At 57.4% G+C, this 17,956-nt stretch overlaps 1 protein-coding gene across 11 annotated transcripts in view; it reads left to right on the top strand.

Moving 5' to 3' along the window:
• The window catches only part of RAP1GAP2 (RAP1 GTPase activating protein 2), a 74,567-nt gene that overhangs the window by 35,596 nt on the left and 21,015 nt on the right, over window positions 1-17,956 (top strand). For 5 of the 11 annotated variants that reach the window (XM_064166074.1, XM_064166069.1, XM_064166068.1 and 2 more), the window contains 2 exons: window positions 2,403-2,549; window positions 12,737-12,821. In XM_064166074.1, the coding sequence (XP_064022144.1) occupies window positions 2,403-2,549; window positions 12,737-12,821 (232 nt within the window). Of the gene's footprint in view, window positions 1-352; window positions 495-2,402; window positions 2,550-12,736; window positions 12,822-17,956 lie in introns of those variants that run through there. The other 6 variants (XM_064166072.1, XM_064166073.1, XM_064166076.1 and 3 more) reach the window with 2 other exon arrangements.

Here is a 17,956-nt window from a genome sequence, read left to right as displayed (position 1 = left end):
TAACTGGAAGCTAATGAGGTGCTGGAGAATTGGTGTAATTTGGCATGGAAATGGGTTCCAATTCTTTTTTTTTTTTTTTTTCCCCTCCTCCCTTTTTTTTTTTTTTAATGCTGTGCCTGAGAAATTAGTCAGATGGATGATTTCTGCTTGAGAGCAAGCAGCCAGGTATTTGCTGTGAGAACAAAGAGATTTGTTGCTCCAACAAAAAAAAACTTGATGGAAAGGTTTCTTAGAGTGAGTTACAGCTGCCAGGGAGGCTGAGGGCAGCCCCCAGCTCGAGCAGAGTTCCTCCTTTCTTACCCACTCATGTTCTCACACTCTTCCACACGCTGCTTGGCGTCATCTGGTGCCGCAGAAAGGCGTTTTGGGGTGTTTTGAGAATGAGCTGGGGAAAAGGGGGGAGACCTCAGACCTCTTCTGATGGAATTACCGTGTTGGAGGGACCTGATTGCTGCTGCTTCAACCTTTCCAGGGGCCTGCCGAGATCTGCTGAAGTAGGAAAATGCTCATTTTTGGATTTCAGGGTGGATTTTGTTTCTCTGGGGGGGCTGCACGTGCGGGCTGTAGGTCAGTAGGGTGGTGTGGTGGCTGCTGAGGCACTGTCAGGTTCTTCTGGGGTGAATTAGTGTGGCGTGGTGATAAAAATAACCCTGCACACGTTTTATCTGACTTACAGCAGAATGCATAAAGAGATTACACTGGGGAGGGAGGAGGAGTTGTTGAATTTTGAGCCTCCATCTGATCAGAGATTGTGCTGAAAGGTTTAGATAGCAAAGGCCAGAGGCACACCAGTGTGGGTCACCTCACGGTGGCAGGAGAAGGGTGGCAGCAAGAGTGGTTGCTTGGTGCCAGATGTGGCCTGTGGCCTTTTGTCAGCTGTTTGCTCCCCAGGCAAACACATTTGTTATGGACTTTGCCAGGACAGCCCCATGTGCTGTTAATGATTGACTGCTCTGGAAGGGGGTTTCCAGCAGCTCCTGCACTGTGTCTCCATGTGTCCCCTTGGGGGATGGCCTCCCCGGTGTGTGTGGATCCTAGGGCTGCTCTCCCCAGCAGCTGCTGGGGGGAGGGTGTGCCTCACTGCGTGGAATGCTGGTGATGGAGTGGCTCCAGTCAACCCTGCTACCTGTCCCAACAAAAGCCCTGACTTGGTGGTGGTGACAATTTGCTGAAGAGCCACCGTGGGGATCCTGCACTCCATGGGCAGGGAGAAGCTGTGCTGTCCCTGCTCTGAGGCAGGGGTGGTTGACACAACCCCCACAAAGCATCTCCACAGGGATGCAGCAGCATTGCTGTGATTTCACTCAGGCTGGTTGCACTTTCTCTCGGGCACTGGTTGGGGTTTAGGGCAGATGCTGACGTTTTGGTCCTGAGCAGGGCTGGAGTTTCAGCTGTATGCTCTCATCCCTGCCTGCAGCAGGGGCTGTGTTTTCATCCCTCTAACCAGGAACAGGCTCAAAATGCTGGAGCTGGTCCTGTGCCTAATTCCTGTGAAAATTAAACTTGCAGAGGAGGAAGGTGAGATAGTGGGGGGGGGGGGGGGGCAAAGAGACCCGAGTGTTTTATTACCATGGCAACAAAGACTTCCAGGGAAAGGTGCTGAGGTTGTAAAGTAGATCATTTACAGTTTACTTAATAAAAAAAGGGAAAGGATATTTCCTGTGACAAGCTGTGTGCCAGCTCTCCCATTAAAAAGCAACTGGAGGGCTTGGGCTGCTCCCAGGCCTGGCTCTGTGCTTCTGGAGGGAGGGAAGGGTGGAGAGGGATGGATGCATGGATGGATGGTGGGAAAAAGGGAGGGAGAGAGAAAGGAAAGGATGGATGACAGGATGGATAAAGGGCCGGATGCTCATCCCAGGTACCAGCAAGGCAGATGCGTGGTCCTGCTTGGAGCTGTCCTGTGTAGAGAACGTTTGCTGATGCCTGAAGAAGGCAGAAAAGGGTAGAAAAATGCAGAAGGTGACAGAAGAAGGTTTGTAGGGCAGGGACAGATCTCTGCCGCCTCCAGCTCCAGGTTTGGCCGGGGGGGGGGAGGCATTCTGTGCCTCTTCCGCTCATCCCATGGCTGTTTAGGGTGAACCCTGAAGGTGAACTTGCCTGTAGGGGTGCAAAGAGTGGGGCTGCTTTCACCGGAACCCCCGCACCGAGATAACCGTGTCCGTGGTGCGGGACGTGAGGTCCCTGCGCCGGGATGTTCCCGGCCCGGCTGCGGGGGGCGCAGAGGGGGGTCCGAGCGGGAGGGAACGGGGAGGGGACGGGGCGGGGATGGGAGCGGAGCGCGGCCGCCATTCCGCGGGGCTCCCGGCTCGGCCCCGCGTTTCTCCCCGCGGAGCGCGCAGGGAGGCGCGGAGGCGGGCGGGGACGCGCCGCCCCCCATCCCGCTGTCCCCTCCCTCCCCGCAGGTGCGGCGGGGCCGGAGCCGGGGTCGGAGCGGGAGCGGCGATGTCCCGGCCGGGCGGGCGGCTGCGGTCCCGGCGTGCGGGGGTGAGGGCGGCTGTGGTGCTGATCGGGCTGCTGCACCGCTCCCGCAGGCACGGCGCCGAGAGCAGGTGAGCGCCGATCGGTCCCGGGGGGCGCCTGCGGCTCCCGGTTTGGCTGCTGGGTTCGCAAAGGTCTCTCATGCGCTCGCGGTCCTCTCTGATGTTCTCGGTTCTGACTCGTGTGTTCCCGGTGCTCTCTCATAGGCTCCCGGTGCACGCTCGTGTGCTCCCGGTGTTCGCTCATCGACTCCCGGTGCTCTCTTTCTGATGCTCTTGTGTCTCTCGGTACAGGCGGCAGAGCCGATCTCTGGTGCTGCTCGGTAGCCGTGGTGCTGGCTTGGAACCGGGGTGAGGGGGAGGGGGCACTCTGGCCAAGCCGGTGGAAGCACTTCTTGGGGGGGACCGTGGGGGGCATTATTTGGATGGACTTGATGTGCGTGAGCTGGCAGCGCTGGACAACGGGCACCGGGGTAGCCGAGGTCAGCTCTTGGCATATCCATACATATATACATATGTGAGTGTGCAGGGGTCTGGCCTGTCCCCGTTGGGTTAACCCCCCCCGGACTCATTCCGCCTGCAGCGGAGGACCAGGGCAGGAGCGTTCTCGGTGCTCCCGCAGGGATGGCCGTGCAGGCAGAGCCGCGGTGGCTCGGCCCGGCAGCTTTGTCCCCTTTCTGGGAACAGCTGACAAATGGTTCCGTTCTCCCTTGCCTGAGCCGCACACTGTGCTCCCAGTTCAACTTTGTGCTGGGAGGAAATGGCCTGTCTGGAATATCGTGTGGCTGGCATCTGCTGCCGCAGCTCCGCTTCCCCGGCGCCTCGCCGGGTGCTGCCGTCGGATCCCCCTGCGCTGATTTATTCTCTGTTCCCGCTCGAGGACTTCTCCCTCCCCCAGGACTCTGCCGCTCTGGCAACTTTGTTGTTAAAAATAGTGAAGAATAAGCACCCAAACCTTGGCGGTGTGCACGGTGCGGGCTCGGGGTGGGAGTGATGTGGGCACTGCTGCAGACGGAAAGGGTTGGATTTCGGTTCAGTTTGTGGTTGTGTGGTTGTGAATGAAGAATTGGTTATTTGGAGCCTTTATTTCTGCCCCCAATCCCGTCTAGGAGTCTGAAAAATCTATGTACAATGACTGGGGATGAAGCTTTAGCTCTTCACCTACCCTCGGTTTCAGGTTGTAGGGTCCATAGCCCCATTTTCAGGGGCTGCTGCTGTAGATGCTTTGCCTTGGACACCAAAGAACTCTCAAAAGCAGAGTGTCAGCCATGATTTCATGACTTAATGACGACCTTCCTGTGTAGTCTCTGTGTTGCTGGTGTTGGTTTGGGCTTTTTTCTCCTTTGCTGGGTTTTCAGGTAGATTGTCAAAGCTGAGCAGCTGGAAAAAAAAACTAACCTATGAGCTTAGATGGCCCTGGCTGAACAGCAGAGGTGGGCACTCAGCTGCACTGAGACCTGCCATGGCTGTGCCCCCTGTGCTACACTGGGACCCTTGTCCTCATGTCACACAGACAGACACCCATCCTTCTGTCCCACAGCTGTGACCACTCTCCTCCTGTGCCACAGATGTGACCTCTGTTCTCCCCTGTTTCACATGGGGCATGGGCTGTGGGGGCTGTGCTGTGACACTCTACTGGACTCAGACATTTCTGTCCCTGTTACTGCCCCTTGGGTATGGTCTTATTTAGCCAGTCCCTGTTGTAACTGCCCACGGGCTTTTGGAGTGGCACTACTGGTTTGGGAACAGCCAGGGCCCCTGTGCCCCTTTGGCACACTATGGTCCAGAGCCTTTTCTTCCCCTGTGTGTAGGGAGCATCCAAGTGTTGGAAGCTCTGGGGCCTCAGGTGCTGCTCTAGCGTTGTCCCTGCTGCATCTCGCTGCCTACTCTTGCTCACCTCAGCGTGTGGCAGGGAAGGGAGAGTGCTTTAAATCCAGTCACAGCAAGCAGGACTCTTCCCAAGGAGTCGTCTCTCCCCTGGTACCAGATTTCTGTGAATGAGCCCAGCGTGGCACTGGAGTGCTGAGGAGAAATCTGGCTCTGAGCTCTCTCAGAAATCTGCCTGGTGATGTCTGGGACTGTTTTGGTTTCTGATGTTTACTTTCCCCCCACTGCCGTGCTGAGCACAAACCCTCCCAGAGCAGCTCTTGCCGCGGGGTTTACTGAGGACAATGAGAGTCATGCAGACATCTCGAGGGGAGGACAAGACCCTGAGGAGGTTTTTTTCTTGTCTGCTGTGGAGTGAGGATCCTTCATGGGAGCAATTGCAAGACTTCAAGTGGTGCTTTACAGTGGTTGCTTCATCTTATGCAAGCTGCCAGGGCCATCAAAGTGACATAATCTGCAGGAAGAGGAAGGGACTGTGAGCAGCATCGTCAAAAGGGACTCTGTTCTTCCACCTGCTCCTATTTTCTTTTTTTCCTCCTACATTCAGTCTTTGTTCTGCCTTTGCAGTTGAATTTTGCTTTCCATGAGCCATATGCAAGCCTGGCAGGATGGGTGTCAGCTGCAGAGTCCCCAGGGACTGATGTCCCTTTCTTGTTAGCAGTCCAGCAAAGTGCAGCACAACAGAGCTCCCCTGGCAGAGCCAAGGTGATGCTCACTGTGTCCCCTCTATCCATGCTTGTCCTGCACCTCAACCCAGAGGGGAGAGCAGCAGTGGGCACCAGTGGCTGAAGCAGTGATGCTCACTGTGTCCCCCTCTATCCATGCCTGTCTTGCACCTCAACCCAGAAGGGAGAGCAGCAATGGGCATCAATGGCTGGGCCTGGGGGACTCCTCTGGTGGGCTTGGGCTCCTTTAGCTCCTGTACTGCTTTGGAATTGGGTAGTTTTATGTAAGCTGGCATTCCTGATTGTCCCATGACAATGCTGTGGTGGCCATCCTCTGGTGGGGTGAAGCTAGTGGTGAGTGCCTTGGTGGGTGAAGGCACCCATCCATGTGCCCATCAGTCTCAGCTCCAGTGTAGGCCACTGGGCATAGGGTAAACATCTTTATTGCTGCTGTGGTTTAGTACTTGGTGCAGCAAGGGCTGCTCATTTGCCCCTGGAGCCATCGAATGATATCTGTGTACTGCTGATGACAGTTGCATGCCTGGTTGTCTCAGTGAGACCTTTACTACAGCACCCACCCTGGGTGTGGGTGCCCAGGCGGGCACAGCCTCCCTTCGCCCTTCGGTTTCCGTTCCAGCAGCGGCTGCAGACGCTGGGTTCTGGGAGCTGTTCCCTGCAATTTGCAAATTATTGAATCAGCTCAGAAGCTGCTGCCCGAGCTCCCTGGCTCCTGTTTGTCAGGAATCGGATCAGACGAGCCTTCTGCTCTGGAGAACTCCCAGCGCCTCGGCTGATTGACTCAAATCTGCGGGAAGTCTCCACTTGCCTCTGCTCCTGAGAGTGAGATCAGGCAGCAAAGCTGGGCAGGGACAGAAACCTCTTCCCATCTTTGTTTCTGTATCGAGCAGTGCTTGCCCAGCTAGGACCAGGGGAATTCTGTAGCCAGGTGGAAAGAAACTTGTGCCTGTGGGTTCTGGGAAAGAACCCAAGGTGATGCATGGTACAGCCAGCCCCAGCAGCAGTGACCCACAGAGCCAGCCCCAGGCAGAGCTGCCCTCCTGAGCGTGGGACACTCCACACTGTTTTCAGCAATATTTATTCCCCATGCAGAGGGGCAATTAAAGCTAAACAGTCTAAACTCGTTGGCAGTTAAATGTCCCCTTCCTCTGAGCAGGGCTCGGGGCCCCAGTCATGCAGGCTGTGCAGTGAGGGTGCGCACTGATGCAGGATGTCGAGTTGCAAGTACTGAATTTATTGCAGCAGATCCAGACCAGAAAACGCTGCACTTTTCTTTTGCTGACTCTCAGGCTTCAAAGCAGAAGCTGTTGGGCCAGCCTGAGCCTGATTTACCTCATAACAAAACAGTTTGGAGGGAAGCTGCTTTGTGGTGGGGGCTCTGCACTGGAGCGCCAGCGGTGTCACGATGCTGGGCGCAGGGACTGAAACCTGGGTCTGGGGTGGCTGCACAGCTTGGGGCTGGCTGGAGCTGGTGGGAGCCCTGCAGCAGTGCGTGTCCTTTGCAGACGTCCTCCCGGTGATGAGTGATGATGCAGCGAGATCTTGCCTGCCTGGAGTCCCCAGATTGGATGGGAGCTGCTCAAAGTCAGGGAAAGGTGCTTCGTTAGGGCACTCACTGCAGGTTTCCAAGTGCAGACTCTCAGCGAGGTGCCCTTGGCTGTGTTGAGGGGGAAAAAAAAAAAAAAGAACAAGGAAGGTTTGGTTGAGGTTTTGTGCAATTTGTGAGCAGCTGGCTAAGGGCTCCTGGGTGCTGGGGCATTGACAGGGCCTCACCAATGCCCTGAGAGCGGCAGCTCAGTCCCAGCTTTGTGCTGTAAGAAACCCACTGGTTGCGATTGGGGCTGGAGAAGAGCCCCCACAAAGGCAGAGCAAGCAGCTAAGGCTCCAACCCATCCTGAGGCAGTGTGAGGGTGAGAAGTAACATAGCACAGTCCCCCGTGAACACTTAAGACACTGGGCACTGAATATTAAACAAAGTAAAAAGGGAGCAGCTGGCAAGGTGATGCCCATCAAGGACAGAAAAGTGATGAGTCCAAAAATAGAGTCTGTTAATTTATAGGATGATGGTTACTGTCCTTTTCAAGGATACAGCATCCAGACAGGCTGAACTTGTTGCTGCAGGAGTTTTGCACCTCCTTAGGCCAGGTTTAATCTGCAGAATTAGGAGCAGGCACAGAGGTAGCCTGCGGTGCCCTGCGCTCGATTTGCAGCGGAGCAAAAGGCAGAGCTCACCACTTAGTGGGAAATGCTTCCCCGTGGCAGATAATATGTTGACATCTACCCCCCCACCACGTGTGGGGGGGATGAGCACAGCCTGTCAATGCAGAGCCTGGCTGGTAAATGAGAGGAACACAACAAGAAGGTGGCCTGCATCACAAGTTCTTCATTAGGCTGCAGGAGGAGAAGGCAGGAGGGGAGGCTGTGTGCTTGGCAGTGAGGGTTTGGGCCTGGGGGTCCCACAGCCCTGGCTCTGTGCCCCTGGCATGTTTTCATCAGGGCTGTTTCATCAGGGCTGTCGATGGGTTTGCCTAATTAGTCAGGATGTGGCTCTGTGGGAGCTTTTGGGGTGTGATCAGGGATGTTCTAAAGACAGGAGAAAGGTTTTGTCTGCCCTGGCTGTGTTGGGAACTCAGGCACTCAACTGAGGGGAGGAAAAGTAATCCCCATTTGTTTTCCTTTGGAATAAGCAGGGGGAACAGCCCTGGCTATGGGAGCTGTGCCTGCCTGGTGGGGTCTGGGTCTGGGACCCCAGGAGGAGAACAGGACCTGTGCTGGGATGGCAGAGCTTTCTTGTAAGATCCCTTTAAGCACTGAAAGGCCACCAGAAGGTCTCCCCAGAACCTTCTCTTCTCCAGGCTGAACAATTCCAACTCTCTCAGCCTGGCCTCACAGCAGAGGTCTTCCAGCCCTCCCATCAACGCTGTGGCCTCTGGTCCTGCTCCAACAGGTCCCTGTTTCTCCTGTGCTGAGGACTCCAAAGCACTGCAGGTGGTTGTCTCAGCAGAGAGGCAGAATCCCGTCCCTGCCCTGCTGCTCACGCAGCTGGGGAGCAGCCCAGGATGCTATTTGCTTTCTGGAGTCCTTGCCGGAGGAGCTGCCGGGACCTTTGCTGTGAGTTGGAGTCCCCTGGTGCCCACTGGGGTCTGGTGCGGGTGTGGGGCTGCCGTGAGCAGCTGCTGGCACCGGCGTCAGGGGAGATCCCGGGGGGCTGCTGCTCCGTGTGAGCACAGAGCAAAGACGTGCTCATCCCGCTCATGATTCATTTACCAGCCCGGGGCGGGGATCCGTTTGGGAGTTGGGCTGGCGGCCCTTGGCCCCGCGGCTGGCGGCAGCGGATCCCTGGAGCCCCTGCCTGTGCTTCCAGGTGTCGCCTGTGCACGGAGGCTGACAGCACACGGTGGCCTTGGAGGGGCTCGTTTTGCTCTCCCTGGAATTGCAGGAGCAGTTCCAGCAGTTTGGCCCCGAAGCAGCAATCAGCATGTGAGAGAGGAACACGTTGTTAAGTTGTCTGAGTGATTTTATAATACTTGGAATATGATGCTATGGCAACCTGCTACAAATCCCAGATCAAACACACTTATTTGTGTGTGTGCATCCCTCTAACTTTAATCTCTGGGAGGTCTGATGCGTTCGCTGCCTCTGAGGGCCACGGTGCAGATTAGTGCAGCCAGGCAGAGCTCGAGGTTCAAAGCAAGGAGAGTGTAGGATGAGTGATTTGCTCCAGATCAGGCTGTGCTTTCGTGTCCTAGAAAGTCAAAGAGCAAACAGCGAGGAGCTGCCATCCTCAGCGTGTTCTCAGTCAGCGGAGTCATGGTGAGCTTGTGGAGAGGAGAGGGGGAAGGAGCCTGATAAACAGAGCAGATGGGCAGGACCTGGGTTCTGCCGTTGCCCATAGACCATCCTACGTGGTTCTAACTTCTTCCTTGCGTTGAAATGCTGGAAGATGATGAGGGGTTCCATCACAGTATCACAGTATCACAGTATCACCAAGGTTGGAAGAGACCTCACAGATCATCAAGTCCAACCCTTTACCACAGTGCCCAAGGCTAGACCATGGCACCAAGTGCCACATCCAACCTTGCCTTGAACTGCCCCAGGGACGACGACTCCACCACCTCCCCAGGCAGCCCATTCCAGTGCCTAATGACTCTCTCAGTGAAGAACTTTCTCCTCACCTCGAGCCGAAATTTCCCCTGGCGCAGCCTGAGGCTGTGTCCTCTTGTTCTGGAGCTGGCCACCTGAGAGAAGAGAGCAACCTCCTCCTGGCCACAACCGCCCCTCAGGTAGTTGTAGACAGCAATAAGGTCACCCCTGAGCCTCCTCTTCTCCAGGCTAAACAACCCCAGCTCCCTAAGCCTCTCCTCGTAGGGCTTGTGCTCAAGGCCTCTCACCAGCCTCGTCGCCCTTCTCTGGACACGCTCAAGCATCTCAGTGTCCTTCCTAAACTGGGGGGCCCAGAACTGAACGCAGTACTCGAGGTGTGGTCTGACCAGTGCAGAGTACAGGGGCAGAATGACCTCCCTGCTCCTGCTGACCACACCACTCCTGATACAAGCCAGGATGCCACTGGCTCTCTTGGCCACCTGGGCACACTGCTGGCTCATGTTCAGGCGGGTATCAATCAGTACCCCCAGATCCCTCTCTGTCTGGCTGCTCTCCAGCCACTCCGACCCCAGCCTGTATCTCTGCATGGGGTTGCTGTGGCCAAAGTGCAGCACCCTGCACTTCGAGCTATTGAACCCCATCCCATTGGCCTCTGCCCATCTGTGCAGGCGGTCAAGGTCCCGCTGCAGAGCCCTTCTGCCCTCCAGCTCAGTCACATCTGCCCCCAGCTTAGTGTCATCTGCAAACTTGCTGATGACTGACTCGATGCCCTCATCCAGATCATCTATGAAGATGTTAAAGAGGATGGGGCCCAGCACTGATCCCTGAGGGACACCACTAGTGACTGGCCGCCAGCTGGATGTGGCACCATTCACCACCACTCTCTGGGTCCGGCCCTCCAGCCAGTTCCTAACCCAGCACAGAGTGTTACCATCCAAGCCGCGGGTTGACAGCTTAGCCAGCAGTTTGCTGTGGGGGACAGTGTCAAAGGCCTTGCTGAAGTCCAGATAGACCACATCCACAGGCCTCCCCACATCCACCAAGCGGGTCACCTGATCATAGAAGGAGATCAGGTTAGAAAGGCAGGATCTGCCCTTCCTAAACCCATGCTGGCTGGACCTGAGATCTTTGCCATCCCTCAGGTGCGCAGTTATTGGCCCCAAGAGAACCTGCTCCATCAGTTTCCCTGGCACTGAGGTCAGGCTGACGGGTCTGTAGTTCCCACCATGAGAGGTGACAAGGTAAGGCAAGTGTGAGCTGCTCTGATTTCAAAAGAGAAAGAAGAACAGGTGCAGGTTGCTTTGATGTGAAATGTCAGTCCTTGGTCTGGACTCGAATTTGGGCACAAACTGCTGGGTGTTTCCCTTGCTGCACAGCCTGGGCAGTGCCACAGTCCTTGGTGCCATGTGGTGTGATGGGGAGAGGACAGGTCCTGCTGACTCCACTTTGTCTTGGTCCCTTGCAGTGTGGGGCAGCTTTCTCCTCTGCTCCTTCTGCTCCATTGCATTGCAGCCCAGAGCCCAGGGAGCCCATCTTGCTTCTGCCTACAAATGCCTATGCCACAGGAGGATTCTGGCAGGACCCCCAGCTGCAGGAGAAGTAGGTCCTACTCTGAGGAGTGCAAACAGCAGTGAATTACCACTACCAGAGAATTTGGTTTAATGGGTTCCAGGGGGTTTGTGAGCCGGGTCCCCACATGCAGGCAGCTGGTCTCAGCTGTGGTGCTGCCTGGCATGGTGATGTGTCACCCTGCCCCACGCTGTGCTGATCACCCTGTGCCATTCCAGTCCCCTCATGCCGTGCTGATCCCCTCATGTCCCGCCTGGGCTGATCTTCCCACTCTGAGATGCATTTGTGGGCTTGAGCCCTAGCCCTGGCTTCTTCCCAGCATCCAGCCAGTGTTCTGGCTACAGCTGAGCTCCATTGATTCTTGTTCCTTGGTCACTGACTGTGCATCCACGTCCTGTTTGTCCCTTCCTTCCTGTGGTCATGGACACCACAGCTCCCTGCTTCTCCCACATCCAGATGTGCCAGTGCAGACTGACAGCTGTCAGCCCTCCAGCCACATCCCATCATGCCGGCTGCAAGAACGCAGGCTCCGAGGCCACTCCAGCTGCAGCTGCTTGCCCCTGCATGTGTGTGTCTGTCCCTATAGATGTGCTTCAGGAGCTGGAGTCAGGTTTCAGCAGGAGCAGCCCGAAGGCTGCAGCAATTGTGCACACAGACAGGAGAGCAGGAGTTGGACTTCCTCAGGCTCTGCCTCAGTCTCTTGTTAGCTGTTCGGCTGCATCCCTGCTGCTCCTTTGCTCACTGAAGTGCTGGGGAGGGCCTTGCACTTTTTGTGGCATCAGTGTTCTCACAGAAGACCTGCCTGCTGTGCCTTCTGCATCCCACTGCATCCTGCCCCGTCCTCGCAGCACCCTGCCAAGGAGGGGCGGTGGGCACTCGAACCTTCCCTGTGACCAGCACGTGGTTGTCACCTGCTGTCATAAGAGCTGGGACCTGGTGGCAGAGGGCAGGAGACAGGATGGAGAGGCTGGCGATGAGGGCAGGTATTGCAGGTGGTCAGTGCCCACCTGTTGGCAGAAGCTGCATGTTTTGGAGAGGGCCCTGGCAGGTGCTGGTGCCCATCTGCTATGCATGCCATGCTGTGCTGTGCTGTGCCGTGCCATCCCAGGGTGGGCTGCCATGGGAACCAAACCTCCTTCCTGCAAGATAAACAGTTGGGCATTTTGGCCTGGTTTCTGCAGGACTAACCTGGCAGGGACGAGAGGAAGTGAATTAAACCTCTGATTTTCTGACTCCCAGGGGAGCATCTGGCAGTGCTGCTGCAAGCGGCGGTGTGGTCGTGTGCCCGGGAAGCTGCTGGGCTGAAGGGAAGGGCTGTTGTGATCAGCTCCTTGCTGCAGGGCCGAGGTTGTGCCTATTCCAGGTTTAAGGGGCTTTTGTGGGGGGACTTTTGTGGTAGGTCTGTGGTGCAGAGACTGCTCCTGCTTCTCTGGGCTCCTGTAATCTCACGATGCCTCTTGCAGCCTCCACGTTCAGCACCAGCGTGGCTGCTCTCTGAGCAAAGAGGCCCTTGGCTGGGCCTCGGCAAACCTCACTGGGGTGTCCCTGGGGCTCACACTTCTGTCTCCGAGCTGGACCTCTCCTCTGCCATCCATGGCTGCTGGGAGGCGGATGGGCCACGGAGCCTGCCCAGGCAGGGATGGTACCAGATGGAAGGACACCATCTGTGGGGATGGGTTGTCATAGAAACCCATCCCTGCTGTCCCAGCACCACCAAACCAACACCAGCCCCACATCATGCCCTGGCCCTACTGCCAGCTCTCCTAGGTCCTGGGAGCACAGCCTGGGCACTTGGTGGGGCAGTGAGGGGTCCTGACCCATCTCGGGCTCGGGGCTCTGCAAGTGCCTTTTCTCATCTTTTCTTGCTGCCAGTTTTGGGTTTCTCTCAGATTCAAGATGCTACTTTATCAGCAGCCTGCCCGCCCGCGGCTTTGCCAGGGAAGATAAGCTCTTATCGCCCGCCTGGCACTGCTGCCCGGCACGGGGGGAAGCTGATGCCTGCCTTTGGTTTTTCAGGAAGCAGGAGCTGCTGAACAGCTCGGATGTGACCGTCCCGGAGCGGCCGCTGTCCCCCCCGCTCACCGCCCCGCCGACCATGAAGGTGAGTGTGCGGGCGCTGCCGCGGTGGGCGCAAGGTCCGGACCGGGTGCTGGTTTTGGAAGAGGAGCTGGCACGGAGCGGCACTTCCAACGCAGCGGCTGCCCGGAGCCGGGCTGTTCCCGCGGGAGCAGCAGTAGGTGGTTGCTGGAGCCGAGCCCGCAGCGCGTTCGTGCGTGCCGGAGGGCCCCATCCTGTGCCACCGCGCACGTTACGCAACCGCGAGCGGGGGGCAGAATCCCAGAGCCGTTATCCTCCCGGCGGCCCTCCCCGGGCGCCGCGGCGGGCGGCTGCTTGCCAGCTCGGGGCAGACGGCACATCCCCGGCGGGCAGTGCTGCGGGCACAGCCTGACCCACTGCTCCCTCCTGCCAGGACCGCTTGGCCGCTGACTTTCGGCTGTGCCATCCCGTGGGATGCGGTGCTTCCCCAGCTCTGCTCCTCCTGCTGCGTTCCCAAACCCAGCGGGAGAAGGTCGGAAGCAACCTGGTGAGACCTGGAAGCTGGTCCTGATGGAGCCGGGGTTGAACCGGGCACTGCCACAGCTGCCAGCTTGCAGTTATCTCACTCAAACAGTCTCAAGCAAGCAGGGTGTGTGCACCCCTGTGCCAAGTAGGGTGATGCAGAGAGCTGGGACAGTGCCCTGGGGCAAAGCACCTGCCTCCTGAGGGCCTCTGCCTTTGCCCTCCACACATTTGCAGGGAAGTTCTGCTTGTTGAGGAGCCTGTGAGCCAGGCAGGCTGAGCCCAACTGCAGGTGAAGAGCTGGCTCCCAGTGCTAGGATCTGCTCCGTGCCCAGGAGGGGCTCTGGGGGTTGAGGCCCTGGGCTCGCTGTGGGCACAGAGGGATGGTGGCTGCTCCTCAACTGGAGCCAGGGTGATGTGGGACAGGAGGTCAGGCTCTTCACCAGTGTTCAAACATTAGTCCAGTGCTTCCCTCAGCTTGGGAAACCTGGCATGGAAACCAGGTATGAAAACCTGTGGGAAGCTTGGCATGTGCAAAGCGTGCGGATGCTGCTCCGTGTGCTCCAGGGGATGCAGGCTGCCCAAAAGCAGAGGCTGAGGACCTTTTCTTCTGGCCACGCTCTCCTCACACCGCAAACCGGTGCTGTGGCTGGGGGAAGAGGCTGGTGGTGGTGCTGGCTGAGGGCAGGCAGGGGTGCCAGTCTGCAGGGGCAGGGCTGGAGGCTGCTGTTTCGCTGCTGGTTCTCCGTTTGTATAATCGTGTCGTTAAAGCAATTAAAAGGCGATTACTGACTCGTTCTGCTCTACAGCAGGATTAAAGGCCTCCAGAATCTTTTGCAGATGGCACAGGTTGTCCTCTCAGAAAGGCGAGGCAGAGCTGGCAGCCTGTGGCACGTGCTCCCTCCCTCCCTCTGCCCTCAGGCCCCGCGGCTCTGGCAGAGCTGCTGCGGTCCTGGCTGCCTGCGCTGCCCCCGCAGCTGGGCAGTGGCACAGGAGGATCCTGGATGCTGCTTTGCCAAGCACAGGGAGCTCCAGACGTGCCAAGCAGAGATAAATCCTTATGGTCTCTAGGCTGGGGGTTGTTTGTGTACCTCTGGGTTTGCTTCTGCTTGTTTGGAGCTTCCCTGTGCCCCTTGCTGCTGCTTTAGTCTCGGCTGCATCGGCTCTTGAAAGGTCAGGGTTGGCGTGGACCTGCTGATATTTAAGAGATGGAGCTGGAAAGGAAGATGTTAGGGGTCAAGGAGCTATCAGCTTGGTGAAGGGAAAGCTAGGGTGACGTCGTGGTTGGGAGGCAGAAACCTGCTCCTTCTGGAGACGTCAGCTTGGTGCCCTGACCCCCATGGTCAGTGTGGGGGATGCTGGGCAGCTGCTCAGTGTTGGTGGAGCTAAGCCTGTGAGGAGATGCTGCGCAGCATGGGTGCGTGGAGGGCATGTCCTCAGGGCTCCTCCTGACCTGCCCCGACCTGCCCTGCTCTCGGCAGACTTTTAGGTGCATCCCAGAGATCTGTGCAGGAATTGCTGTCGTGGAGAGGGACAAAAGCTAGGTAAGGGCACTGGGAACATGATCAGGAGGTTTTGGTGCTGCTAGTGCCTACTCTGCATCTTTTGGGTCAGCAGATTGGGCTGTCCTAAGGTGACTCTCGAGAGGATTTGCAGCTGGGAGTCATTCAGGTCCCGTGGAAGGGCTGTGGCTTCTTCGTGCATGCAGATTCCAGCTGGAGAGGTTGGAATTTTCTGCCTTCTGCCCAACAGTCTGTTCCTGCTGCAGCTTTCCCAGGTGGGTGCTCTCCTGAGGGGCACAGCACCTCCCACCGACGTCCTGTGCATCCCACCAAGGTGCTGTGCATCCCACCAGCTGCCTGCCAGTCCCCTGTCAGTCCCCTGCAAACCCTCATCTGCTTCCTGCCCAACCTGTTTGGGGCACTTTGCCTCCCAGGGGAGCCACCCTTTGAAATAACAAAGCAGCAGAGCTGCCTGCCTCTGCCTTGGAGAAACATTAACGAAGGGAGGTGTGGGGTGGGGAGGGATGCCCGGGCTGGCGCTTGGCTGCTGGCACCAGGACCCCTGAGGAAGGCTGGTGGTGGCAGTGCCTGTGGCTGCGTGGCAGATGCAGGAAGATGGACTTCTTATGGGGCATGCTGGTGAGTGCTGTGCAACGTGGAGAGCTGGGCAGAGCTGTGCCCTGCTCTGTTGCATCCTTGGTGGCCCCGACCTGGTGCAGGGTTTTCTTTCTGGGTGTCATTTCCTCGGAAAGCTTCCGAGCAGGCTCTGGCTGTACTGCAGCTTCTGCTCTCATCGCTCCGCATCTGCTCTCCAAGCTTGGCCCTGGGGCGCTGAGTGCTTGGGCAGACACCGTGTGCCTGGTGCTGACAGAGTGGACCCGTGGGCTTTTCTGGGCTGCAGCGCTGGGGTGGAACTGTCCATCCCCTGTCAGGCTGCTTAGTGCTGCAGCTGAGGGCAGGTGAGCAGGGAAGGAACAGCAGCTGCAGCGTTCCAGGTTGGGTGTTCTGCATTTCTGAGGTTGTCAGGACATGAAGCTGGTCAGGGTTGTCTCACTGAAGACAGGCAGAGCTGTCTGCTCTGGTGATGCCTTTGGTAGCACTGGGGAAGCAGGTGCAGGTTTAGACTGGAGCATTGTAACCATCACTGCTGCTGGGCCATAGCAGGACCATTGCTTGCTGCCCAGCGTCACAAGGCTGTCATTGTCTCCACCCTAATCACCAAGATGTTTGTGTCCCTGCAAAACTGGCTCTAAGCATGCAGGAAACCCTCAGGGGTGCAGGCTCTGCTCTGTGAACTGCCTGGATGATTTTCTGCTGGAACCTGCCCTAGCAGGTGGATCTGGTGCTGCTGTGTGGTTTGGTTCTCTGGTTCTGGCCCCTGGCAGAATGAGACCTGGGAACAGCTTCAGTGGACTCAAAGAGCCTTTGTCCATCGCAGATACCCGGAGATAACCTGGAATCTAAGCCTAGCTCAAAGTAAGGAGAAGCCTTTTGGAAGTGCTGTGGGCACACAGAGCTCTCCTTACTTAGGCTTTGATACCCCTCACAGGGGACACCTGCTGGGTGTAGCCTAAAGCCAGAGCCATGCCAGGGCTGCCCTGAACCACGCACTGCCCTCCTGCGCTGCCAGCGGTTTTCCTGTCCCAGCTGCTGTCACCCAGGGCAGGCACTGGGCTGCCCCTGCTGTAAAACCAACCTTTGCTCACCACATTTATTGAGAGACAATCTCTGAGGTTTTCCTTGGCTCATTTTCATTCCTTAATCTTTGGCTTTTCTCTCTCTTCTGTGCTGTGGGAAGTCCAGTTCGATCCCTGGTGAGTGGCAGGGAGCATGGGGGTTAGAGGAGGGGGGGGACACGAGGAAGAGGAAGGAGCAGGCTGCTGCCTCGTGCCTCCAGAAAAGCCATTTGCTGGTTTCCTGGGAGTGCCCTGGCCCTGCCAGCCCAGCTTGGCTCGGGGAGGTGTTTGTGTGTGCTCCAGAGCAGGAAAAGCCTGCCCGAGGATCGGGATGGTCCTGCTGCGGTTTGGTGCTTGCTCTACCAAAGGGGTGACCTCACCCGTGCCTGGTGACTCAGGGGGCTGCTGTGTGCTGGCAGAGCACCAATTGCATTTCCCGTGGCCGTGAGTGCTGGTGGAGCAGTGTCTGAGCTGGTCAAACCCAGGGTTCTGCAGCCAAACATGGCAGGACCTGGGGGAAAATTCCTCAGAGCGGCACCGAGACCATGCCAGGACCAGGATCCTGCGGGCAGCACAGGCAGATCAGGGCAGGAACAGGGTTTGTGGATGAGCTCTTCCCAGTCTGGGTTTGTCACCCCCAGTCCCACTGTGCTAAGTGCTTCTGAAGGCCCAGGACGCTCCTGCTCTGTGTGTCTCTTGTGCTGCAGTGGCTTGGGATGCAAAGCACTGATGGGACTGAGGCAGAGCCCCCAGGCTGGGCACCAGTATTGCTGGGGACAAGGCAGAGCCCCCAGGCTGGGCACCAGTGTGGCTGGGCTAGCAGGACAAGCTCCCTACTGCAGGCTCAGGCTGCTCTGGAGCAGGCAGGCAGCACTGTCAATCGAGCCCCAGCTAATCTCTTTAGTTCATTTGGCAAGTAGGACATTAACCCTGCGCTGGCAGCCCAGGGCTGGCACTGCCAGTGTGTCCATGGTCAGTGAAGGGCAGAGCCCAGAGCTTGCACCTTGCAAGGTAAGGGGTATGGGGCTGCTGTTGGGGTCTCATTTGCCAGAGTATTGCTTTTCTGGATCAGTCACTCTGGGCCTGTTGCACTTTGGAAGGAAAGGATTTTGCTGCTGTTTTATGTGCACAGATGCCCTCCTGCCAGGGCCTGGCAAAGCAGCAGCGCTGCAGGGACCAGGACACACCTCCTCCCATGCTTCTTGTGTTGTGACCAGCTCTGCCCACATTCCAGCAAACACCACACCTGTGGCACTGCTGGGCACCCTGTGGCCCTTGGCAGCCATCTGGTTGTTGTCTCCACCTGGTCCCTGAGATCGAGCAACACATGGCAGGGCCGTGGAGTGTGCCTACAGCAGGTGCCTGCTTTCCTGTGCTCTCTTTCCCCTCTCCTTCACTCCTGCCCAGCTGTCCTATGCTCTGTGGGGCAGGATCACACCTTGACCCTGCTCTCCCCTTAGCATCTCCAGCCCATGCCACTGCTGCTGAGACATGTAAAG

The sequence above is a fragment of the Pogoniulus pusillus genome, chromosome 27, assembly GCF_015220805.1.
Source record: "Pogoniulus pusillus isolate bPogPus1 chromosome 27, bPogPus1.pri, whole genome shotgun sequence".
In the NCBI taxonomy this organism is placed as follows: domain Eukaryota; kingdom Metazoa; phylum Chordata; class Aves; order Piciformes; family Lybiidae; genus Pogoniulus; species Pogoniulus pusillus.
This window is presented reverse-complemented; position numbering and strand designations above follow the sequence as displayed.